Raw genomic sequence first — 26,495 nt, 5'->3', positions numbered from 1 at the left:
TCCTCATATTTCTCCTGCACTACTTACTACTGTTTGTTTCTTTCTTTGCCCCTCCTTCTGTCTCCTGCATTCCTTGGACTGTGTACCCGCCTCGCCCGCACTCCTGGCCTCAATGGTCCCAGCTTTTCACTAATCACTGCCCCTTTCTTGCGCCACCCGAGCTGGACCCAGCAAGGCACGCCTTCTCGGTAAGGTCCACACTGCACCTGCTCACACAGGGCCCACAAACTAGGACTTTGTGGTTACTGTCCACCTCTCCCTAAGACCACCACCCGCCACTCTAATGTGAACACCTGTGCTCCCACCTCTAATCCTAACCATGCCACTGCAGTATGTCACTCTTACTCAGTGCTTAATTTGTGAGAAAATAAGTGCCGGGCCCTCGTCAGGCGGCCTCCACAGTTTGCTCCACCTATTGCCCATGCTGGCACTGCCAATGACAGTACTTATACAACTACTAACCATCACAGTCCTACAAGTGGGGCAATTCAGAGTGTTCGAGGCCTCCAAAGGTATAAGAATGGCTTGGGTGGCAGGTATTAGTTGTTTTAATGTATACTGAATTAATAAACAACTGTTGTTCTGCTGATCCCTTAATTACACAGACAGCACCACCATGTGGCAGCTGCCATAAGTGCCGGTGTTGACAATTAAGTGCCTGTGCCGAGCACCAGGAACCACTGGTTCAAATTAAGCGCTGCTCTTACTGGCATATTTTCCCTGATAGTAAGTTTCCATATGCAGACGTAAATCTAAGCCCGGCTTGATTCTGTGAATCAGGGTATGTCATTTGGTACCACATAGCAGCTTTTGGGGTGCAGAGAAATGTTGAAATTCATGACCTTGAATATTGAAACACATTGCAAGGCCTGCCTGGGCCCCCCATTTGCAGTCTCTAGTACAACATTCTAGACCGATCCCAGCTCTACCATTACTGAATCTGATAGTAGATGAACAACTCCTGTCCGACCTAAGTTGCCTGTTTTCATCCAAACGGACTCTATGGGGATGATTCACAATTCGTTCCCGAGTGTGGGAAGTATTAGTACTATAGGAGTATCTTTTTACGTACTCTTACACCCTTTTATGAACCGGCTCCAGCATGTCCAACTCACTATTAGTAAAAGTGCAAAGATTAAATAATCCTTTCCATTACTAATTGTGCATGAGTATTTCCAGTTTAGCTGTTTTGGGCAAACTAACAAAGACGTGTAAAAGTATGTAAAAGGCATTACAGGAGTACCGCTTCACTTACTCTAAAATGGCTTTGTGAACAGAGACGTTTTAAGGTCTGAGCTGAGTGGACTCTGGCTCCGGGCCCCAGCCTTTCAGGGACCCCTGATAGAGCCAGCTCTGTTCTGCCGGGAGTCTTGCCCTGATAATTCTTAAACAGATTGTTTTAAATATGGTTTTCTTTTAACTTATTTTTAATGTGGGTGATGTGTGGGAGTCTATTACAGACATTTTGCAGAGAAAAGCTTGTTTTTTATCACCATACAGCATCCATACAAAAGGTTTCTTTTAGCTCAAAACGGGACCTCGCATATAAAACATGGGGGATCTCAAAGAGTATTTGTAATAATATTATTAAGCTGCTGTTGTAATATAGTATTGAAAACACACACCACTATCCCCAAATATTACATGTAAATGCATATAAAATCTGGACGATTGTGTCTGTGCACGAAAGAGCTGAAATTGGATAAAAAATTTAAAACTGTTCCAAACAGGAGCCCTCAAAATACATTTGGCCCCAGGCCCCCAAAATCCGTAAGATGCCCCTGTTGGTGAATATGTCCCATAACTGTCTTTAGCTTTCCCCTTGCTTGCTCAGCACCGCTCGGTCCCTGCTGCTGCATCTGCCGTCCTGCTACGGATACTCCTCCCTGGGTGAATTCTGTTACTGATTTCCCCTCATAGTCCCTTCAGGAAATGGGCTCCATAAATCTATATCCCCTTTGTGAGGAACTTCCTTATGTCACTGTCTTTGTGAAGTCAATGCTTTCCTGATGGAGTTGTATATTATAATCTGTTGTACAATCCACCGTCTGATCCTGAAATATTAGAATTGGCCATGTGTTAAGTTCTTTATGGAAAGAAATAATGAGTTAAAATCCAAAGCTTCACAGGAAGTGAGTTTCAAAGAACAGCAGAGCAGCAGAAGGAAGGTCCACCAGTGCTGCCGTAGATGAAACAAGGAACATGTAGAAAGACCTTCGATGCCGAGCAAATAGAATGACATGCAGCATGTTATGTTATATTGATTTGTATAGCACACTGATCACCCGAGAGACTATCCAGGCGCTTGGGGGGTGGTTAGGTTTGTGGTCCCCAAGGTGCATACACGAAGAGCCAGGTCTTCAGCTTCTTGCGGAAGTCAAGAAGTGAGGAGGCGGCTCTGATGTGTCGAAGGAGGCCGTTCCCTGTCTTGAGTGCGCTGTAGGAGAATAAACCTCCAGTTTTGCTTTAGCAGGTGCGGGGAATGTGTGCGAGTGAGATTGAGGCAGAGCATCACCAGAGTGTCTGGTGGGTTGGTGAAAGTGTACGCAGCATAAGGCAAAAGCTTTGCACACAGGTCCAGAGGAAACCTAGAAAGGAAAATCTGATAAGGGATAGATGGGGCTTTTGTAAGAGTCTCTCTTGAAAATATTTAGTCAAAGTAGTTTGAACAGGAGCAAATTTCCTGAAGTCCAGGAGGTGGTGAGCCCCTACATTCTGGGGGGCTTGGAGCCACTCAACACAGTAAACCCCCTTCCCCAGGGAAAATCCCCTGCACGGCTATGGGCAGTTCAGTTACCCTGTGTTGCTCACCTGTTGATTTCTGTCTTTCAGAAGGACCATTATTGACTTGTCCATTTGTCCATTTGTTATGCCATCAATCTTTTTTAGGTTTAAATATGTTTTATTGGTTTCAGAGAGATGAACAATACAGAACATTCATCCCACCTACATGCATAGGCCAGTAAGGCATAGTATAACATAGGGATGGAGACAAACTGTGAGGTGGGGAGGGAGAGGTCAGGAGGTTGCTAATGTCCACAGAAGAAAGGGAGTGGTGGGGCAGAAGGTGAGGGAGTAGTGTCCAGGTGCGCGGGAAGTGCATCTCGACGAGTCCTGTCATTGCTTGGTGTCCTAACCGTAGGTCTGGGGATGAACGCAATAGTCCATAGCTCAGTCTCACTAGGTCATTCAGCATCGTTTGCAGAGTGTGTAAGTCAAAGAATCCACTAATAGGCAGGACAGGACAGTACCATGAAGTCTCATGCCAAGATTTGTATGCATTGACCCCACATCTTATCAAATTGAGGTAGCTTGTGTTCAACGACAGCTGTCAATTTCTCAATGCCAAGCACTCCCCAAAGTTTGTGTAGACAGTCCATGTGCATGGATTTCTTTTCTTTGCCCAAGTTGGACAGAATGACCTGTTAGGCTGCACACAGGGCAAGCGTGATGGCCCTCCCAACTACAGAGTGGAGGGGGCATGTCAGAGCATTTGGGAGCCCCAACAAAATGTAGCTAGGGCAAAAAAAAATTAAATTAACACTCAGAGATTACCTGCCTCCAAGGCTTCTCAGTTAATCCGTAGAAGCTGGGACGATTCCATCCCCTTGGAAATCTGCAATAGTGATGATCTTGCCTTTTTGTGTGTTTTAGTAATATTTCCCAGTTACCTGTGCCAAATAACATTTTGGAACATGCAGTAAAGAAGCAGCTCTCAAGCTTTCTTGAAACACACTCTCTCCTAGACAACTCATAGTTGCGTTTCTGGCAACAGGACAATATCGAGTGCTTGCCTAGTAGTCTCAGAACGCTTTGTACCATTTTAGACAAAGGAGGTCATGCTGGTTTGGTGTTATTAGACCTCTCAGCTGCATTTGACACCATGTTACACTCCTTTTTATTCGAGCAGGGACCCAGCAAGGGTATTCGTGGCTCGGCGCTCAGGTTGATACACTCTTTTCTATCAGATCACTCTCCGAGAGTCACCTTCGGCCCTTACAAACGTATTGATTTGCAGTTCTGGGAGTCCTTTGGGGCTCTTCACTTAGCCCTACGCTGTTTAATATGTACCTAAAACCTTTGGTCCGAACTGTGTAATCCTTTGGATTCTCCATTGTGTCCTAGACCGACAATGCGCAGCTCATTGTGTCTAGGGCCTGATTTCGATCTTGGCAGATGGAATACTCCGTCACTAATGTAACTGGTATTCTGTCCACCATATTAGAAGTTCCATAGGATATAATGGAATTGTAATTTGACAGACTGGAGATTTGTTACGTTTGTGACGGAGTATTCCATCCGCCAAGATCGTAACCATGTCTGATCAAACTGCTCACACCCAAGAGCTCTTTAAAGACTGCTTATCGCCAGTTACCATATGGATGCATAAAAACAGTCTGCAATTCAATTCCTCTAAAACTGAGATTCTAGTTTTCAGCACGTCAGCGTCTTTTGGTCCCATTCTTTGTGGATTTTGGATCTAGGTCGCACTCTGCCTTCAATCGAAGCCAGAAACCTTGGTATTCTCTTTGATTAAGAGCTGTGTTTTATGTTTTATTGATTTGCCCCAGTCTGTTGGGCATGGATCACAGCTAAGTTGAATATGGCAACGCATTGTACCTAGGACCCCCAAAAATGCCATTGAACAACGGAAGACGATACAGAATGCTGTGGCTCAACTTGTCTTAAAACTACTGACCCACATTTCAGTTCAGAGTCACCAACTCTATCCCTATTGGCTCCCCATTCATAAGAGGGTGTCTCTTAAGACTCATTCTCACTTGCTGGGTAATTAACTAGACTGGTCCTTTATAGCTTCAAAGGCTAGTACTGCTGCACAGTCCGGTGGGAGGTTTAAGATTCAGTTAGTCACTACAGCCAATTTTCTGCATGCCAGAATGGGTGGACATTTTGTTCCCTTCCCGTGACAAACACCGGAACCTTCTCCCTGTTGACCTGCATATGGTACCTATCTTTACAAAGTGTCGAAACCACCACCCACCCTTCACCCACTTATCTAGCTTTCTATCCCTACTTTCCAAAGCTTTGCCCATTCATCCAGGACTCTGCCCACACATTTATCCATTTTCCAATAATACGTTCACTCACTTTTCATTGAGCTCAGTAGACGGTGCACCCATTAACAGCTACTCATCCATCACCTACTCACACCATGCGCACATCTCTCATTGCATCCTTCCTCTGGAACATAATTATTTAGCAGGCCAGAAATCAATCCAAAAATCCAAATAATCATCACATTGAGAAGAAAGACTAAGAGTGATGTCCTCCAGAAAACAAAGGAAGTGGTTAGAACTCAAACTAATTCTGTAATCTACCACCCCATCAATTTGTGAGAAATATACAATAGCAGACAATGGGCTATGTAGGTCTCTCGTGAAAGTGGTCAGTATATGTTGCGAGTCCCAGAGGCCAGCCACGTCTTTTCTGTCGGTCGCAAATTAATGATGAATTGAGATTGCAAACTTTCTTGACAAGGCTCTATACAATTGTCACATATACTTTCATTCTTCTTTCCCTGTAGAGTTTACAAGAAGACCAGTCCAAATGCAAAGGTGAGTGCCATTGATGTCTGCAAGTTGTACAGAAGGTCACACGTCATGTTCTACCCTGAATTCCTATTTCTGCCATCCAAAGAGGATTCACAGACACCGTGTGCAGCGGGGGGGGTTGGTCGCCTGCCAGAGGCCAGGCCCTCCATCCAGCATCCCACTTCAGATGTCTGAAAGCCATGCTTAGTGGGGGAGTTGGGTGAATATGATACAAAAAAACTGAAATTCACTCCCAAAAAAATTAAAGTGATGTTATTGATGGGTATGGCGATAAGAGCTTATCTCACGCCAAAAAAAACCTCATTAATTTGCTTAAAACCACAAAAGTTATAGTGATGTTATAGTTAGGTATGACAATGAGTTCTTATGTTAAAACAAAACTAGAAATTCACCGAAAAATCAAGGGTCAAATTGACATTTTACATAGGTTTGCCAAAAACACAAAAACAAATGTTTAAAATTAAAAACACTCTGAAATTCACCATGTTGGAAAATGGGTTATTGGTAGGGCAGGTAGGTACCTACACCTAGCAACAAGCCACTAACCTCCACATAGGTACAGTTAGGTCTCAGTAAATTAATCCCAGCTCAACCCTTGGTAGCTTGGCAACGAGCGTCAAGGCTTAATTTAGGAGACAAAATGTAAAGCATTCAAATATCACAAAACAGTAATTAAATAAAACACAGGAAACAGTTTAAAAATCCAAAACCAATTTATAAAAATAGTTTATATTTTTATCTTTAAAATGACACAAAAACGATTAAAATCGGTTCAGGGGAACCGGAGATATGAATTTTTAAAGAATTATTACTTTTCTAGCGCTTAGAAACAAAAAGCGCCAATCGGGTCATCTGGTTGCACCTCGACCGGGGCAAAGTCAAACTTTCAGGCCGACCGCGATGGAGCCCTGCTCGGCTACAGGTCGCGGGAGGCCTCGGTTAAAAAGTTACCTTCTGACTTAGTCTTTATTTTGAAGTTTTTCTTCACCGGGACGAACCTGCCAGTTGAATCCGACCTCCTGGAGCTCTTGTCCGGATACGCGATGTGGGTTTCCTCGGTGGAGACTTTTACCTTCGGACTTAGTCGTTTTTTCGAAATGAAAATCCTTCGACCGGGGTAAACCTGGATCTTGATCCGACGTCCATGGAGCCCTTCTCGGATACGATGGCTGGGAGGTCCCGGTCAACTTTTTACGTTCGGACTTAGTCTCTTTTTTGGATGTTTTTCTTTACCGGGACGAACCACGAAGTCAGGCCGGGTCGCGGTTGAGGCAAGCCGGCTAGAATTTCCGCGGCGGGTCGGTCCCTCTCTGGAGCTTTTTTCCAAAAATTCTCAAATCTTTTCCAAACTTCTGGGGCTTCACCCAGATGTTCTTTTAAGGTTCTTTTGGGGTCCACAGCTCACCCCAAGGGTCCAGAAGTTCTGTGATGGTCCTTGGGGGGTGCGGACTTCAACTCCCAGAATGCACCTGGCGCAAACTCCTTTTTGGCCACTGGACAGTGGTCAGCTGGTCGCTTTCTTCAGGAGTTGGTGCAGGGGACTCTGGTTTAGCAATTTTTCACCTGTAGCAAACAGGGAGTCCCTCCTTGAACCAGTTGAAGCCAGGCAAAGTCCTTCTTGTGGTGAAGCCCAAGTGTGCAGCTGGTGCAGTCCTTCTGAGTGCAGGGTCCAGGTGCAGGCCAGGGGTCCAGCAGGGCAGTCCTTCTTCTTCTTTAGTTCCTTTCTTGTTGAATTCTGGAGGGGATCTGAGGTGTGGGTGCAGGTCTGCCAGTTTTATCCTTGCTCCTGGGTGAAAAGCAGGGGGGCCCTGGTTCTCCAATCAGGGACAGGGTCGTCCCCCTGTGATGACCACTTCCTGGGAAGTGTGGCAAAAATCCATCCCAAAAGGCAACAGTCTCTAAAAATCCAACATGGCTGAATCTGATTTTTGGAGGTTACATCTGGCTGAGCCCACCCACTGGTGTGGCTAAAAATCATAAACACACCCCTCTCCTGCCCTCTCCTAATCTAATCAAGGGGGCACCTAGTTGTCTGGGGTTGCAGGATGTGGGGGTGTTGCTGGGTGCTCCAAATGTCCTTCTCTGCCTTTGAAGACCAGTTTGGCCGCCCTCCCCCTTCCTGCCTCACCATCTGCTGAGGGGAGATTCTCTCCCCCAAGCACATTCCTTTGTGTGAAGTCAGGCCACTTCACACCTCATCAAGGCAGCCTGGCAGAAGCTGCTGCAGGCTGGCCAATCAGAGCACAGCAGCAAAAACAATGCAGAGCTGAAATTGGCAACTTTTTAGGTAAAGTCTAAACTTTTTACCTGAACAAGTTATATTAAATCCAACAACTGGAAGTTGTGGGATTTATTACAACAATTAATTTGATACCAGATTCTTGGTATGTAACATTTAAGGAGACTTTAAAATTTAAAATAAAGTCTGCCCATTCTAGCCTATGAAGGCCATTTACTTCAATGAGGGAAAAACAAATGTGGCTGTTTTTACCTCACCAGGGCTTATAAACCTATTTTTATAAAGTCCCTGCTTATAGTTACATGGCACCCAGCCCTAGGGGCACATAGGGCACACCTTAGGGGTGACTTATATGTAAAAATAAGGTAGTTTAAGACTTTGGAAGTACCTTTAATTCCAAAGTCGAATTTGCATATAACTTTAATTTAAAAGCAGCCAGCAAGGCAGGCCTGCTTTTAAAATGACACTGGGCACCTCAGCAGTGCACCTAGGTGTGCACCACCTATGCTGTGGTCCCTAAACCTACATGCCCTACCATATACTAGGGACTTATAGGTAGGTTCACTTAGCCAATTATAATTAGCCTAATTTGCATATTGATTTTACACAGAGCACAGGCCCTGGGACTGGTTAGCAGTACCCAGGGCACCATCAGAGTCAGGAAAACACCAGCAAAAAGAGGAAAATGGGGGCAAAAAGTTATGGGGCCTCTGCAATCAGCCCTGTTTTCTCACACAACCCCCCCCCCCCAGCCCACACGCCCAGGAGACTCAGCCCAACCCTGGGAGAGTCTTCCTGGCTTGTTAGGCGAGGAAGACAGTGAAGAAAACTGGCTGTCCCTTTGCAGGGCCTACTCTGCCTTATATCCTCCTGTCAGGGTCACTCCCTATGGGTAGTGAAGCCATCCCAACAGTAAAAGGACCCAACTCAAACTGAAACTTTCCTCTAGGGGGGTCTTCCTCCTTTCTCTCTGCCAACTTGGGTAGTGAGGTGCCCACCTCCCCTACTCCAAACTTTGCTAGGGCAACACCTAGCTTACCCAAAGAGGTCACCCAACACTTGAGCAACCCCACCATGACCAATGGGGTCAGGGGGCCTACTTTGCTATTGGCTTTGGGGTCTGCCTCCCAGGCCAAGTACAGTGCTGCCAGGAAGGCTAGCACCCAGCAGAGGCTACTGACAGCTGTCAGTACCCAGAACCACACCCTAAGCTCTCCACTGACAGGTGGCTGAGCTGCTTTAGGGGCAACTTTGGGGTCCTGGCACCCCTCTTGCTGTCTAGAGTGGGGGGCTACCACCTCCTGTGGCAGACACCCTCCTTCCACTCTCCCTTCTGTCAGTGCAGGGGCAACACCTTGCATCTGGACAGCTGCCTGACTACTCAGGACTTCCTTGGGGTCAGGTGAGGCCTCACCAGTGCCAACTCTGGGCTCCCCCCTTACTGGGGCAGAAGGCCCTTGGCTCCCTGGAACTCTCTTTAAGAGTGGCCTACCCTTCCTTTTCTTCTTTCCTTTTCTTGGGGACCCCTGTCTCCTAACTGTAGGGACTGACTCCCCAGGACTTTGGCTTGGGGGGGCGCCCTGGGCGACCACCCCTTCTGGGACCAGACTCACCTCTGGGAGGTCATTGCCCAGGATACAATCTAGGGGAAGGTCAGCACTGACTACCACCCTAATCCAGTCAAGGATACCCTCCCTCTCTAGGGGCACTATGGCTACAGGTTTGGAGGTGACCTCCCCTGTGGCTATCCTGACTTTCTTTGTCTTTCCTGGGACATACATGTCTGGGGTCACTAACCGGTCACTCACTATAGTGTGACTGGCACAGGTGTCTCTCAGGCCAGTGGTAGGGATCCCATTCACTTGAATGTGGTGGAAGTGCCTACTCCCACCCTCAGGGATCACCAGCTTACCATCTGGTCCTGTCTCCCAGCTCAATGCTAAGAGGACTTCATCATCTGAGGAATCCTCCTCCATGGCTACACTGGACAGCCCAATGCTAACCACCTTCTTTGGACAGGCTGCATCTCCTCTGAAGTGACCTGTCTGCTGACAGTCAAAGCAAGCCCTACTGTCCAAGAGCTTTTTTAACCCTGGGTCTCCCTGTCTCTGCTTGTCAGAGTGGGAGTGGGATTTTCTCTCCTCCTCCTTAGGGTTCTGGGGTACAGAGGGAGTCTCTGTGGTGGGCTTACCACCTCCCTCCTTAGGTTTTTGGGGACCTGACCCCCCCTTCTTGGAGTCTCCCCCCTGGGACTTGACAACCACCCTGGTTCTCAACCACTCATCAGCTGCCTCCCCTAGCTCTCTAGGGTTGGTCTGCTTAGAGTCCACTAGATGCTGGCGTAACCTTTCTTGGGTACAATTGGTCAAGATGTGCTCTCTCATGATCAGATTGTATAACCCCTCATAAGTATCTACTTTGTTACCAATAATCCAGCCCTCTTGTGCCTTTAGTGAAATGTCCACAAAGTCAACCCAAGACTGGGTACTGACCTTCTGGGTGTCCCTGAACTTCATTCTATATTGCTCTGGGGTCAGACCAAACTTCTTGGCTAAGCACCTCTTCATACTAGGGTATGAATCTGCCTCCTCCCCCCTTAAGGTCAGAAGCCTATCCCTCCCTGAGTTGGGGACCAACTCCCACAAAAGGGAACCCCAGTATTGAGGCCTAACCCTTCTCATTTGGAGTGCCCTCTCAAAGGCCCCCAGCCACTTATCTATGTCATCCCCCTCTACATAAGCAGGAACTACCCCCTTGGGTAATCTGGGGCAAACTCCCCCACCCATGGACACCTCAGCTTCTTTATCGCTGCTTCCATCTCTTTTCTCTTTGTATGCCCACTTTTTCTTTTCTAGGGCCAGCTTCTCTGCTTCCAAAGCTATGTATGCTAGCTGGGCCTCCAGCTCTCTTTCTCTGATGGATGGGTTCTCTCCTCCTGAAGGGACCCCCTTCCTACCACTAGCTTTGGGCCTGCCCCTAGTGACTGTATCTACTGAGGACTGTTCTTCCTCATCCTCACTTAGGGTCAGATGCCTTCCCTCCCCTGAGTGGTTAGAGCTTGCATCCTCCCTTCTTTCTCCCTCCTCTGGAGCTTCTTCTGACTCTACCTCTTGGGCCTCAGCCCATGCTGTCAGGGATGTGATCAGGATTTGCTTCCTGAGATCAGTGGTTGCAGGCAACCCTCTTTCAATACACAACCCCCTAAGCTGGACTACTGTCAGTGTGGGTAGGCTAGCCAGATCAAGCTCCATGGTTCCCTAGTTTTGTGTCAACAAAAACTTTTTGCAAAAATTGGAAACAGGAATTTAGAAAAATTACAAAAATTAAAGAATTGAAATTAATCCAAATTAAAAAGTAAAAACAATTTTTGCACTAGGACAATTTAAAGGATTTTTAATTTGTTTTACCTAAAACTGTAACGTGATATTGAACACAAGTACAGGATCCCGTCGCTGCTTCCAATTATGTTGGAAAATGGGTTATTGGTAGGGCAGGTAGGTACCTACACCTAGCAACAAGCCACTAACCTCCACATAGGTACAGTTAGGTCTCAGTAAATTAATCCCAGCTCAACCCTTGGTAGCTTGGCAACGAGCGTCAAGGCTTAACTTAGGAGACAAAGTGTAAAGCATTCAAATATCACAAAACAGTAATTAAATAAAACACAGGAAACAGTTTAAAAATCCAAAACCAATTTATAAAAATAGTTTATATTTTTATCTTTAAAATGACACAAAAACGATTAAAATCGGTTCAGGGGAACCGGAGATATGAATTTTTAAAGAATTATTACTTTTCTAGCGCTTAGAAACAAAAAGCGCCAATCGGGTCATCTGGTTGCACCTCGACCGGGGCAAAGTCAAACTTTCAGGCCGACCGCGATGGAGCCCTGCTCGGCTACAGGTCGCGGGAGGCCTCGGTTAAAAAGTTACCTTCTGACTTAGTCTTTATTTTGAAGTTTTTCTTCACCGGGACGAACCTGCCAGTTGAATCCGACCTCCTGGAGCTCTTGTCCGGATACGCGATCTGGGTTTCCTCGGTGGAGACTTTTACCTTCGGACTTAGTAGTTTTTTCGAGATGAAAATCCTTCGACCGGGGTAAACCTGGATCTTGATCCGACGTCCATGGAGCCCTTCTCGGATACGATGGCTGGGAGGTCCCGGTCAACTTTTTACGTTCGGACTTAGTCTCTTTTTTGGATGTTTTTCTTTACCGGGACGAACCACGAAGTCAGGCCGGGTCGCGGTTGAGGCAAGCCGGCTAGAATTTCCGCGGCGGGTCGGTCCCTCTCTGGAGCTTTTTTCCAAAAATTCTCAAATCTTTTCCAAACTTCTGGGGCTTCACCCAGATGTTCTTTTAAGGTTCTTTTGGGGTCCACAGCTCACCCCAAGGGTCCAGAAGTTCTGTGATGGTCCTTGGGGGGTGCGGACTTCAACTCCCAGAATGCACCTGGCGCAAACTCCTTTTTGGCCACTGGACAGTGGTCAGCTGGTCGCTTTCTTCAGGAGTTGGTGCAGGGGACTCTGGTTTAGCAATTTTTCACCTGTAGCAAACAGGGAGTCCCTCCTTGAACCAGTTGAAGCCAGGCAAAGTCCTTCTTGTGGTGAAGCCCAAGTGTGCAGCTGGTGCAGTCCTTCTGAGTGCAGGGTCCAGGTGCAGGCCAGGGGTCCAGCAGGGCAGTCCTTCTTCTTCTTTAGTTCCTTTCTTGTTGAATTCTGGAGGGGATCTGAGGTGTGGGTGCAGGTCTGCCAGTTTTATCCTTGCTCCTGGGTGAAAAGCAGGGGGGCCCTGGTTCTCCAATCAGGGACAGGGTCGTCCCCCTGTGATGACCACTTCCTGGGAAGTGTGGCAAAAATCCATCCCAAAAGGCAACAGTCTCTAAAAATCCAACATGGCTGAATCTGATTTTTGGAGGTTACATCTGGCTGAGCCCACCCACTGGTGTGGCTAAAAATCATAAACGCACCCCTCTCCTGCCCTCTCCTAATCTAATCAAGGGGGCACCTAGTTGTCTGGGGTTGCAGGATGTGGGGGTGTTGCTGGGTGCTCCAAATGTCCTTCTCTGCCTTTGAAGACCAGTTTGGCCGCCCTCCCCCTTCCTGCCTCACCATCTGCTGAGGGGAGATTCTCTCCCCCAAGCACATTCCTTTGTGTGAAGTCAGGCCACTTCACACCTCATCAAGGCAGCCTGGCAGAAGCTGCTGCAGGCTGGCCAATCAGAGCACAGCAGCAAAAACAATGCAGAGCTGAAATTGGCAACTTTTTAGGTAAAGTCTAAACTTTTTACCTGAACAAGTTATATTAAATCCAACAACTGGAAGTTGTGGGATTTATTACAACAATTAATTTGATACCAGATTCTTGGTATGTAACATTTAAGGAGACTTTAAAATTTAAAATAAAGTCTGCCCATTCTAGCCTATGAAGGCCATTTACTTCAATGAGGGAAAAACAAATGTGGCTGTTTTTACCTCACCAGGGCTTATAAACCTATTTTTATAAAGTCCCTGCTTATAGTTACATGGCACCCAGCCCTAGGGGCACATAGGGCACACCTTAGGGGTGACTTATATGTAAAAATAAGGTAGTTTAAGACTTTGGAAGTACCTTTAATTCCAAAGTCGAATTTGCATATAACTTTAATTTAAAAGCAGCCAGCAAGGCAGGCCTGCTTTTAAAATGACACTGGGCACCTCAGCAGTGCACCTAGGTGTGCACCACCTATGCTGTGGTCCCTAAACCTACATGCCCTACCATATACTAGGGACTTATAGGTAGGTTCACTTAGCCAATTATAATTAGCCTAATTTGCATATTGATTTTACACAGAGCACAGGCCCTGGGACTGGTTAGCAGTACCCAGGGCACCATCAGAGTCAGGAAAACACCAGCAAAAAGAGGAAAATGGGGGCAAAAAGTTATGGGGCCTCTGCAATCAGCCCTGTTTTCTCACACACCAGTTATAATTTACTGAGCTAGCTATAACTTTCACCCCGCTGCTTATGACCTCCCATATACAACACTCATGACATGTTGAATTACTTAATTGAAGACATCACTGATGATATCTCAAATAAAGTATCCATAAAAAAAAAAAAAAAATGACTTATCTTCGGTAATGCTATTTTTGGTGGATGCTCTAGTTAACTGGTGATTCCTCACTGCCATTCCCTGTTCCATTTTTGACATCTAAAAAGGTTCCAAAGTAAGCGATTAGCACACGTTTACCAAAAATTGTTCTTGCTCTGTATCCAAGAGTGTGGAAAGGGAAAAGACAAGGAAATTACATTCTCACAGAGGGGTGGCGCCTGTGTACAGCTCCGACTCACCTAACTGGACTTGGGAGCACTGGTAGAATTAAATCTGTGTATCCAGTCTACCACCTGGGGTATATTTTACGGTGAGGATATCCGATTAGATCGAGTATCCACCAGAAAGAGCCTTACCAAAGTTACATAACTTGTTCTTTTGAAATAAAATGGTATCTTTTGATAATGGACGTATCCAATCTGAACAGATCTTTATTTAGAATACAAAATATCATAGAACAAGTGCTTCCTATTTAGTTTTTAGAAAAAACACAACCTATGATTAGTCATTCTTAATAAAAGGATGACTATTCCAATAATTCAGACAAAAATATGCTTTTGGACATTATCAAACATAATATTTAAGTTTTTCCAACATAATCAAATATACCTAGTAATTTGATGAAAATTATATAATTTCAAACCTAATAAAAATTACTTAATAATATAAGTATACTATTATGCATTTGAATGTTATACACTCAACAGATCAACGAATCCCTCATCAGCTGTGTATCTAGCACTAAACTAGCAGTCATGCATTCTTAGACGATGCAAACTCCAATCTTACCGGAAGGCAAAGGATGAAGATTTGTCAGACTCTACATTTTTGTGAGTAATCTGCTGGGAAAATAATGGCCACTTTTGCTTATTCATAACACTTTAATTTCTAACCCAAGTACTGGGTACAAAATTAGCCTTTATTATTTTTCCTATAATTTGCTCTGCAGCGGTCGGAGGATCACTGGCAGCCCACATTGCAGTATAGGGGTGTTCTATCACATTATGAAGTTTTATATTCTGACACACAAAAGCAGTGAATCCAGAATATTGACCACCACTACTACTCCTACAACACCATCCAGGTAAGTATATCATCACTGTACGTGGATGTCTAGTCAAGAATAGTAAACCTATACTTACCAATGTATGATGACTGTGAAACAGTGGTAGCCAATATTCCGGATTCAGTTTTTTATTGGTTCAACTAAAAAACTTGATACTTTCATATGGAAACCAGTATCAGTTAATGGCTGTTGTTGCAGCCAATTATGTATCAAATTTGAAAATACATTTAAGGGCCATATATATGAAGCATTTTTGCATTTGCCAATGGCTGCTTGTAAGCGCAAAAAGTTTTTTAAAATTATTTATGAGACACAAATTGCAATTCGGTAACATGGCAACGAATCGCAATTTGGGTGTGTGACCAAATACCAATTCCACATTTGGAAGGTGCGTGTTTAGGACATCCCTTCCAAATACCAAATTGGACTTGTATGTATTAATGTCTTGCTACCAAAATCTAATTGCATAGCATTAATACTTTACCAACTAGGTAGGGGTAAGGTGTTCACAAACAGGAATGGGTCCCCCAGGGGCCCATTCCCCTTCGTGAATGTCGATTTTTTTTTTTAAGTAGGCAGTGGTCTGTCTTAAAAATGTTAGAAGCATTTTTTTTTTACGTAGCCCGATTTGTTTCATGGACAGGCTGCGTTTAAAAAACATGCATTATTTAAAAGCAGTTACAAACATGGTGGTCTGCTGACCTCAGCAGGCCACCATCTCTGTGATGGCTTTAATCCCTAGCAAGTGGCAATTTGCAGGCTATGTCATTAATATTGATGAGATAGGTCGAATTGTGACCCTCTAAAAATCTGTATTTTGCGAACTAACCTATTAGCACAGTTCGCAAAATAGCACATTGGTTACAAAATTACTGGTTGCAAAAATACTGGTCCCAAATTGCGAATTTTGTAACCAGTGCTATGTACATCTGCCCCTAAGTATTAACTTTTATGGGCTATCTGGTCAGTTAAGAAAGTTCCAGAGTATATGTTCTATAATACATCCAAAACTACCTAGGCACCTTGGAATGCTATGTACTTGATGGACTCATTTATACAAACATTGTTGAGACATATAGGGGGTGATTCTGATTCTGGCGGGCGGCGGAGGCCGCCCGCCAGAATTCCGCCCCCATTATACCGCTCCGCGGTCAGAAGACCGCGGAGGGTATTATGAGTTTTTCCCTGGGCTGGCGGGCGGTCTCCAAAAGACCGCCCGCCAGCCCAGGGAAAAACTCCCTTCCCACGAGGATGCCGGCTCGTAATCGAGCCGGCGGAGTGGGAAGGTGCGACGGGTGCAGTGGCAGACACTGAAATACTTTGCGGGGCCCTCTTACGGGGGCCCCTGCCGTGCCCATGCCATTGGCATGGGCACGGCAGGGGCCCCCAGGGGCCCCGCGACCCTCCCTACCGCCATCCTGTTCATGGCGGCTTTCCCGCCATGAACAGGATGGCGGTAGGGGGGGTCAGAATCCTCATGGCGGCGGAGCGCGCTCCGCCGCCATGAAGGATTCCCCCGAGCAGCGGTAAGTCGGCGGGAGCCCGCCGACTTGCCGCTTCTGACCGCGGCTGAACCGCCGCGGTCAGAATGCTCGTGGGAGCACCGCCAGCCTGTTGGCGGTGCTCCCGTGGTCGGTGGCAGGGTCAGAATGACCCCCATAGTCATCTGTTCCTTTGGTTAGTTTTTCAAATATTTTGCCAAGTGGACTAAGTCATGGGTAAACTCAGATCAAGTTCCCATGCTACTTCTAAATCGTCAATTAATTGGGAATAAAGTTGGTCTTTACAGTTTTAATTATGGGAAGTTTGTAGTAATGTGCCACTGGCTATCAGATGTCATTAAATATTTCAAAGACACAAAGCACTCTTGTTTTTGAACTAGTCTACCATTAATTACAACAATATTTCAGATATTTAATTCCACTTAAATCACCACAGGAGAGTTTTGAGATCAGTACATCTTAGCCATTTGGTGATTCCAAAGTCAAACATTTCCAGGGCAGAGTATTTTTTTCCTTGCATCAAAATAGTGTAATAATTCAAGACCTTAAATTATAAGTCAATTTGCCCTCAACAAACCCTTCAAAAGCTACCACTTTCCAGCTTGATTTGTTTGCTGCTATCTGCTTGTGTTTCTGTTGGCTTCAACTGACCAACTTCTACAAAAGAAGCCACAATTGGCCAACAATTCACTTTATAAGCCTCCATACCAGTAACATGCATTTTCCTCTTCCCTAAACCCATTGTGCTGTTCAATTGATATATTTCCAAATCTCTAAAACTTCATCAGTAGATTTTCATCTCTGGTTTACCAATCTCATAAACTCTAGTAATGTACCCCAGAAACATAACCAAGGGATGGATCTCCAAATCTTTCTCACAATTTGGGCTCAAAACTATATTAAAGTACTTTCCTCATTATCAGGTACAATATTCTTATGTTAATTTTAAAAATAATAATTTTTCGTGACCCACACACTTTTGGTAGCCATCTTACAATTCAGCATTTTAACTATGCTCAAAAGCAGGACATCTATCCCATAATTAAGGAAGATTAGTACTATCAGATTAGCTACTTTCACTGGCACTGCACTGAATCTCACAGTTTAATTGGCTGTTGAAGACCATTAAATGATATTCTAAGAGTTATCTCTGTTCATAAGAATTTTAACCATCTTGAATTTAGTTGTCTAAATAAATAATTGGGAATATAGCATTGTTTACATATTAATGTATGAATATTTTCGTAGAACATTAGTATTTATCATATCAATAACAGCAAGAATTGGCAAAATATATGCAGACTATGGTTGGCTTGGCTTACTCTGTATAAACAATTTTCTGAATTTTCCTTGAAGAGACTCATGTAATCTTTTGGGTGAACAATATTATTTTTACCCTCACTCATGTCAATGCCCGAGATGTCTCAAAATCTTTCCAAGATTTTTAGCAGTGGTGGATAATATGTGTCTGCACCTTTAAAATGTAACAGACAATCCTAATTTACTAGGGGTGATTTATCTCATGTGTCAGATATTTACTTTTTGTTATGCTCTCCTAGCAGTCAGTATCAAAGGTTGCATGGAAAGAACAAACAAATGCTGTGACAAATCCCATCTTTTATCCCTCCCCCACCCCCAAGGAGAAAATTAAGTGTTCTTGAGATAGCTTGAAAAGCCAAACGGAGCAGGGGTCTTAGAAAATAATTAGTGTTCTTAGAACAGGATGTGTTTGTTAGGCTAGAACTTGACCTCTAAGGGTAGTCTGTGATACAAGACTAGAGATATTCATCAATGAAGATCCATTATGACGGTCCGAAGTCAAGATGGTCTGTCACTAGAATGCTGTAAAAGAGGGATTTAGCCCATGATTTCCTCTATGCCGACTTGACTTTTATCTCAGACCGTCGTCATAATGGATCTTTTTTGATGAATATCTCTAGCCTTGAAAAAGCACCAGGTGTATCCACCCTTAGGAGGGCAAAACACGTTTCGGCTGTCCGATTTGAAGCTTGCAAATCTTCTTAAAATGACATCTACAATGCTGTCTGGATCTTCAGGACAACAATAAATTGATTTGGACTTACCAATTTGACTTGGAGCATTAATCTCAAATAATCATTAATAAGTCCACTAATTATATATGGAAGTGGGCTTTCAACTTCTTCACTAGTGCAAGCATTTTGTCTCGGGGTAAAACTGGCCTACACCTCCTTTGACAACACACAGCAAGGAATATAAATGGGCATTTCTAGGAAGAGAGCAGTGGGCTACAACAATTTTGTTTTCTGAATAAATAGAATGTGTGTACTTGTCATTGCAGATCTGTATGTAATAGAACGGGATCTCCTAGAATATACTATGTTATCTTAGTGTAGTACAGGGCATCCTACTGTAGGATGCAAGCTCTCAGAATGGAATGTATGCTCTCAGACTAGAATATATGCTCTCAGAGTAGAATGTATAATCTCAGAGTAGAATGTGTGCTCTCAGAGTAGAATGTATGCTCTCATAATGGAATGTATGTTCTCAGAGTAGAATGTGTGCTCTCAGAGTAGAATGTGTGCTCTCAGAGTAGATTGTATGCTCTTATAATGGAATGTATGATCTCAGATTAGAATGTGTGCTCTCAGTAGAATGTATGCTTTAGAATGGAATGTATGCTCTCAGAGTAGAATGTGTGCTCTCAGAGTAGAAGATATGCTCTTAGAGAAGAATGTGTGCTTTCAGAGTGTAATGTATGCTCTCAGAGTAGAATGTGTGCTCTCAGAATGGAATGTATGCTCTCAGAGTAGAATGTGTGCTCTCAGAGTAGAATGTATGCTCTCAGAATGGAATGTATGCTCTCAGAATACTGTGCTCTCAGAGTAGAATATATGCTTTCAGAATGTATTGTATGCTCTCAGAGTAGAATGTATGCTCTTATGTATGCTATATTATATATAGTATAGGCAGCTATTACACCTTTTTATATAATGTGAGTTTGTACAACAGAATTAGTATATATGGGTAATATAATATATGCTCCTAAAACAGGATTTGTGTTATATGTGGTACAATATCCACTTGCACATCCACTAACAGAGTTCTTGTTGTGTTCTGGACTTTTCTCCAGCTGTCCATCTACCTGGGGAAGAGAGATTTTGTTGATCACGTACAACATGTGGAACCAGTGGGTGAGTATCTGAGGATCATCTTCACAGTCCACAGGTGAAAACAAACACCCCCTATTCTCAGCACAAGAAGGTGAAATGAAGGAGGGAAAGGGAGCCAGGGACGTTGGAAGGAACAAAGAGGGGGGAGAGGAGAAAAGTTAAGAGAAGAAAACAAAAACACACACAAGAAGCGAAAGACACTGAGCCAGAAGGAAGAAATGGAGAAAGCAAGCAAGGAAGAGAGGGGGGAAAGAAACAAGGGGGAAAGGAGAAAGGAAAGGAGAGAAGAGAAGAAGGAAAGAAAGGAGAAGAAAACAAAAGAAGGAAACTGAGATGGAAGGAAGAAATGGAGTGTGGGTGGAAAGAAGGAAAGCAGAGGGGATGAGGGAGAGAAGGATACATGGAGAAGACACAGTGAGGGAAAGAGAGAGAACGTGGTGAAGGGCCGGATAGAGAGAAGCAGGGGTAAGGGAAGTAAGGAATCAAGGAAAGAGTGAATGGTGAAGGATGAATAGAGAACAGAAGAAAGTGGGGGAAGGAGGGAGGAATGAAGTGACTCTCCTACTTGAGTCCCATCAGTCTGAAGTTAGTACCGAATGATGACATTCTGCAGGGATACTAGCACCTAGAAGCCATCAAGGAAATGGAGCATAGATGCTAAACCATAGATGGTGATAAGGAGAGTGAGGAGATTGGTACCCATTCACCCTGCTTGATGTTTCAAGTCATAGATCACAGTTCAGTGTCACACTTGTCTTTGCAGATGGTGTTGTTCTGCTCGACCCAGAATACCTGAAGGACAGAAAAGGTAAATAATTACCATACATAGCTTCCTTGTGTCATGGGTGAACTATAAAACTATGAAAGTGCTAAACTGACAAATCAGGAAAACACAGATGAGAGGGCTTGATAAGAATGGCATTGATGCTGCAATAACAAGACCAAGGAGGGGTGTGAATATCTCTCTGTTGTTACACAGTGAGCAGCAAGTACTTTGAGGCAAGAGAATTTAAGGCATGTATGTGGCTTAAGTTAAGGGAAAGAGATCTGAGAACATGGGGATGCAGAAACATCCCTGTAAGTATGATAACTACAGGTGGAAATTAGGGAGAGAGGAAAGAGAAGGTCCTAAAACCCTAAGGCTCTGTAAAGGATCTCAACTCTAACACAATACTCAGAGCCTGTAACAGGGAAAACAACCTGAACCTCCACAAAAGCCTCTGATACCTGCCACTGGAGCACAGACTCTTGGAAAAGAAGCTGGCAATGAGGCACAGAGGGCAGGACCACATTTGCAGTTGTTTTATTATTTTTTCATTTGCTGTTTTTGTTTTAATCACAGGTAAGACCTTCTAGAGTGATGGTGGACTTAGCAAAGGCAATAACTGGAAGAATACAATTATCAAAGCATTTAGGGCCAGATGTAGCATTTTCCGATTTTGCGAATCGGAAATTTCCGATTCGCAAAATCGTATGCAGAACGGTGTCTCAGACGCTATGGGGTTGCAAAGACCCACCTCATTAATACTAATGAGGTGGGTCGCATTTTGCGACCCCATAGCGAGTCCCTGCACTCGCTGGGATGGTGGCCTGCTGAAGTCAGCAGACCTCCATGTCTGTGACTGCTTTTTAAATAAAGCAGTTTTTTATTTATTGCGTGACACTGGTGGTAACTGCGAATTGCTTTGTGACCGCATTTGCGGTCACAAAGCAATTAAGCATAGCGATGCGAGTCGCAAATAGGAAGGGGACAACCCTTCCTATTTGCGAGTCGCATTAACAATTTGCAAGTCGGTACCGACTCGCAAATTGTGAATGTGCATCGCAATCGGCATTTTGCATGGCGCAAACTGCGATTTTCGCAGTTTGCACCATGCAAAATGCTTGCTACATCTGGCCCTTAGTGTGATCCCAGTACACAAGCATATTTGCAACAGGAGGCTCAAGCATAGCTGGCAGGCAACAGGAGACAGCTATGTTAAACACCACAAGGAAATACAGCTAAAAGTAGAAACACCCACCTTTCTGGAGTTTTACAGACTCTGTGAAAATAACAGGAGGAGAGACCAACATGGACCAGGAGCTGTATGGAGGAGAATGAGGCTTCGTAGAGGATATTGGATCAGGATGTTGTGCCAGGGGGTAGACATTTAGACATATGAGGAGTGGTGCAGAACACAGGAAAGGAGTCATGCCCGGCTCGCTACATGCAATCACCCTCAGAACCGAACCAATCAAGGCTAGGATCTTCTACACCCCAGTGCATTTTCTAAACACCTGTCACTAATTCAAGACTTGAAGTATAGAGGTAGCAAGATGGTTGCCTTTTCCATTGTTGTGGCACATGTGGGCACAGGATGGTTACCTTTATAATTATGATAGATCAGGAGGGCAGAGAAAGTCTGAATTTCCCAATATGATGGCTCATAAAGACACAGCATGGCCACCCTTCCCATCACCATGGTTCATAAGGACACAAAAGAGCCCAATTTCCACTTCCCCCTTATCAGAGATGATAAGCACCTAGAATGGCTGGTTTTCCCCTCACTCCTAAGGCACACAACAGATGCTTTCTCATTATCACGGTTCCTAAGGACATAGCACGGCCAACTCTCCATCCACCATGAGCCTGTAGGACACAAAACCTCCAGGTGTCCTGTTCATATGGTCCCTAAGAACATATGATGAATGAATTTCCCATCATTATCATAAGGACAGTATTCCATTCAGGCACAAACATGCTGTTCGGCTTTGTCACTCCCACTTGAACATATGTTGACATAAGGTAGAGTTACAAAAAGAAAAGGAGTGAGGGATCTGTTCTTTGGGTTCTGGCATCACAAGGGTATCTTCTGCTGTTGTATCTTGCCTCATCTGGTGTGTGCCTGGCTTCTCAAGCTTCCTTCTCTTCATGTTGTCCCTTCTCCTCAATCCCTCAGTCTTTGTCACCCTGACCTGTGCGTTCCGCTATGGCCGTGATGACCTGGACCTCATCGGGCTGAGCTTCAGGAAGGACCTGTATTCTTTGGCATGCCAAGTGTACCCCCCGGAAGCAAAGAAGCCCCTCACCCCGATGCAGGAGAAACTGACCAAGAAGTTGGGGCAACACGCCTACCCTTTCTGCTTTGAGGTACTGTCCACTGTCCCATATATGAACGTTTGTTTCCAGGCTCAGGGATTGATTCAGAAAGGTAACCTTACACGTTTGGGTAAGTTCACACGTTTTCATAATTCACAAAACTGCATTTTAATAGTAAGTTTATGAGTGCAGAGACAAGTGCACATCACTAACTAGAGCACATCATCTTACTGAGTGCATAGAGTGGTACATATGTCATTATACTTGTTTGAATTCCATCAGGAATTACCCAGCAGTTCATCCTTCTCAGGTTGCTAAATGGGTTTCACCAGGTCGACTAATAGAAAACTTGTCATTTTATGCTGGAGCACGTGTCTCATAAAGACACGTTATTATAGGGAAAGAAGAAAAAGCCTGGGGCTGGGTAGTACACTCAGGCTACTGGGAAAAATCTATATTTCACAGGAATTGTGTCACACCTAAGAGTTAGTTTCCATAATTTTTTATTTCTACAATTGATGGAAATTACATTATCCCTGGTAATTAGACATAGGCGTTCATTCTGAACCTGGCGGTCATGGACCGCCAGGGCCGGGGACCACGGGAGCACCGCCAACAGGCTGGCGGTGCTCCCAAGGGCATTCTGACCGCGGCGGTATGGCCGCGGTCAGAAACGGAAAACCGGCGGTCTCCCGCCGGTTTTCCGCTGCCCTGAGGAATCCTCCATGGCGATGGGGATTCCGACCCCCTCACCGCCATCCTGTTCGGCGGTGAGGGGTGTCGTGGGGCCCTGGGGGCCCCTGCAGTGCCCATGCCAATGGCATGGGCACTGCAGGGGCCCCCGTAAGAGGGCCCCTAAAAGATTTTCAGTGTCTGCCATGCAGACACTGAAAATCGCAACGGGTGCTACTGCACCCGTCGCACCCTTCCCACTCCGCCGGCTCCATTCGGAGCCGGCTTCCTCGTGGGAAGGGGTTTCCCGCTGGGCTGGCGGGCGGCCTTCTGGCGGTCGCCCGCCAGCCCAGCGTGAAACACAGAATAACCGCGGCGGTCTTCTGACCGTGTAGCGGTATTCTGTTGGGGGAACTTTGGCGGGCGGCCTCCGCCGCCCGCCAATGTTAGAATCACCCCCATAGTATTCTACAGCATAAAGCAGAATAATGCAAAAGTGTTTCGAGTCACATTTTGCTGTGGAATAAACAATACTTCAACTATAGCACATTCTGGAGTTGTGGTGACAGGTACAAATCAATCTGGTTGACTGTTGTGTAAATTGAACCCCACATTGGTATTGCAGATTTAGGGGTGTGCAAAGTATAAACTTTGTCTTTGTACTTTCACATCTCCCATCCTACTCACTACAGCAGGAAGACCAGCGGAAGTAAAAAAACATGCATTTAAAGTGTTTGCATTGCAACTTCACCCCCATACATAGTACCATAAGACAAAGGGCCTGATTTAGTTTCGGTGGATGAGTTACTCCGTCACAAAGTCGACGGATATCCCGTCCGCCAAAATATAAATCCCATAGAAAATAATTAGATTTATATGTGGGCGGACGGGATATCCATCACCGTTGTGACGGAGTCACCCGTCCAAGTTCCCCATGATATATTCTCTGTACATTTGGATATATTGCTGGTATAATAGTTATGGCATCCTGTTGTTACGTCACTGGCTCCCCTTGCTGGACCGCACCATCTTCAAAACCAGCAGCATCATTTACAAAGCCATCCTGCCTCTGCGGCCGACGAGCTCACCGCCTTTACCAGCTCTTGGCATAATCACAGCCAGAGCACCAGCAGGCGAAGAAAGGTAAAAATAAAAAATAAATAAAGCGACTACCCTTTTCCATGTCTACATCCAGGAGCTGGAACAACCTTTCTGTACCCATCAGGGCTGCCCCAACCCTGCTCCAGTTTATGAAAGAGTTGAAGATTCACCTCTTTAAGAAATAATGCATCATGATGCAGTGATAGTCCACAAACCAAAAGCTGCCTGAATCCTTGACCTTGTCCCTGTAAAGTGTTTCACTGCCTTTGGTTAGGTTCATGTTATGTCTATACCACATATGTGCATGCATATGCATACATACATACATACATACATACGTACATACATACAGTACACTCGTGTAGTAGAGCTGCTGGGCCCAAGTGACACTTCCCCTGGAGAACTCTATATCTATGTTGGCTAGACTTTTGAAATCTTGGGCTAAAATTCAACACATTTCGAACACCTCCTGGGGTGCACATCAGATGTTTAAAGAACATTGGCTAAGTATTCCATAGTTTCAAAGGTGATTTTGAAATCAGATTTGTTTAGCTCTCGATATATGACACTCAGGTGATGTCCAGATGCTAACACTTTCCCTATTATGAGGCAATCAGGCATGTGACCTTTTCAGTGATCTCTCTTGAGGATGGATAATTGTATTCCCTTTCTTTCTCATAGATGGCAACAAACCTACCATGTTCGGTCACTCTGCAGCCAGGCCCTGAGGACCAAGGGAAGGTGAGTATAACTTTGGATAAGTGAGCCTGACCCAGGATAAGCCTTGGCTTCTACTTTCTTGGCTTCTACTTCTAAGCCATTGACTAACAACCTAAAGTTTGACCCCAACTTCTGCCAATGGTCTATAGAAAGGATTTAGCTGCCCGCAGGCCGGTCTCGGCCCCAGTGAAGTGGCCCAATAATGAACAATGGCATCCAATGCAATCGGACATTGGTACAGGTCATGGTCCTGAACTTCATTGCTCACTAAGGCCTGAGATCCATATTCAAGCAGCTATGCACACAGTAGGTGGACACCTTGCACAATGGGAGGTCAATGGTTTGGGTGTAGAAAGGCCAACAGCAGGTGCTTGTACTTAGGAAAACAGGTGAGCTGAAAAGCACTGGAACCAAACTCTACCTATTGATGAAGAAGCATTGATTCAAGCACATCCACCTCTCCTAGGTGTGAGGGGCTGGTTCCAAGAAGCATCGGCTCAAGCACAATCATCTCTCCTGGGTGTGAGGAACGAGTGCCCAGACCAATCACTGAATCTAGCTTTATAGGAACAAGAAGGAACATCATTTCCTTCCGAGTTTCACATTGTTTCTAACCCTTAACAAGGACCACCACTACAATCAACTAGTAACGTGGAGGCCCTTAGTTAATTTTATTTTTAGCATTTCATCCACATTCACTCCAATCTACCCCACTTCAGCACCTTCACTATAGGTTTGCTACGGTGAATCGAATCAAAAGATCTCCAGCACGGAGCCCCCTTGAGAGGCCTGCAAGGCACTGCAGCGCCAGCGTAACGAGGAACTGCCCGATAATGAAGAATGGCACCAAGTTTGGTGGATGACGGCTCTTGCTCCTGAATATTTATATTCCATTGACCGTGTTTCTCTTTGGAGACACACTAGTGATGTTTTCACTAGAGGTATTATTAGGAACTGCATACTCCTTGTGCATTAGCTATATATAGGGGGCGTATATGCTCAACCTTAAATCCTCCCAGTCCCTCTCTGGTTGATCTGTTTCACTTCCAGGTCATCTGCTCTGCGGCTGAGTTCCCGAACTGGGGCTTATTGGGTGTCTATGTTATGTGTATTTTTTAAAGTGCACTATCGCCCACGAGGATATTGTGGGGCTGGTGACTGTGCTTATCTACAGACAGCCAATTCTAGGCCATCTCTTCAATGGCCAAACTTCTGTTCCACCAGAGGTTTTCAGATGTCTGTGCTGATCCATAAGCAGCCATTACCAGGGCATATGTTGGTTGGCCAAGCGTCTCTTGAA

The 26,495-nt window shown here is 45.0% G+C and overlaps 1 protein-coding gene across 3 annotated transcripts in view; it reads left to right on the top strand.

The window, feature by feature from the left end:
• The window catches only part of ARR3 (arrestin 3), a 101,924-nt gene that overhangs the window by 35,402 nt on the left and 40,027 nt on the right, over positions 1-26,495 (top strand). For 2 of the 3 annotated variants that reach the window (XM_069209797.1, XM_069209814.1), the window contains exons 3-8: positions 123-188; positions 5,546-5,576; positions 19,584-19,644; positions 20,387-20,431; positions 22,563-22,753; positions 25,157-25,216. In XM_069209797.1, the coding sequence (XP_069065898.1) occupies positions 123-188; positions 5,546-5,576; positions 19,584-19,644; positions 20,387-20,431; positions 22,563-22,753; positions 25,157-25,216 (454 nt within the window). The remainder of the gene's footprint in view (positions 1-122; positions 189-5,545; positions 5,577-19,583; positions 19,645-20,386; positions 20,432-22,562; positions 22,754-25,156; positions 25,217-26,495) is intronic. The other variant, XM_069209805.1, reaches the window with a different exon arrangement.

The sequence above is a fragment of the Pleurodeles waltl genome, chromosome 2_1, assembly GCF_031143425.1.
Source record: "Pleurodeles waltl isolate 20211129_DDA chromosome 2_1, aPleWal1.hap1.20221129, whole genome shotgun sequence".
Classification (NCBI taxonomy): domain Eukaryota; kingdom Metazoa; phylum Chordata; class Amphibia; order Caudata; family Salamandridae; genus Pleurodeles; species Pleurodeles waltl.
The sequence above is the reverse complement of the archived record's forward strand: the minus strand, read 5'-3'. Positions and strand labels throughout refer to the sequence as shown.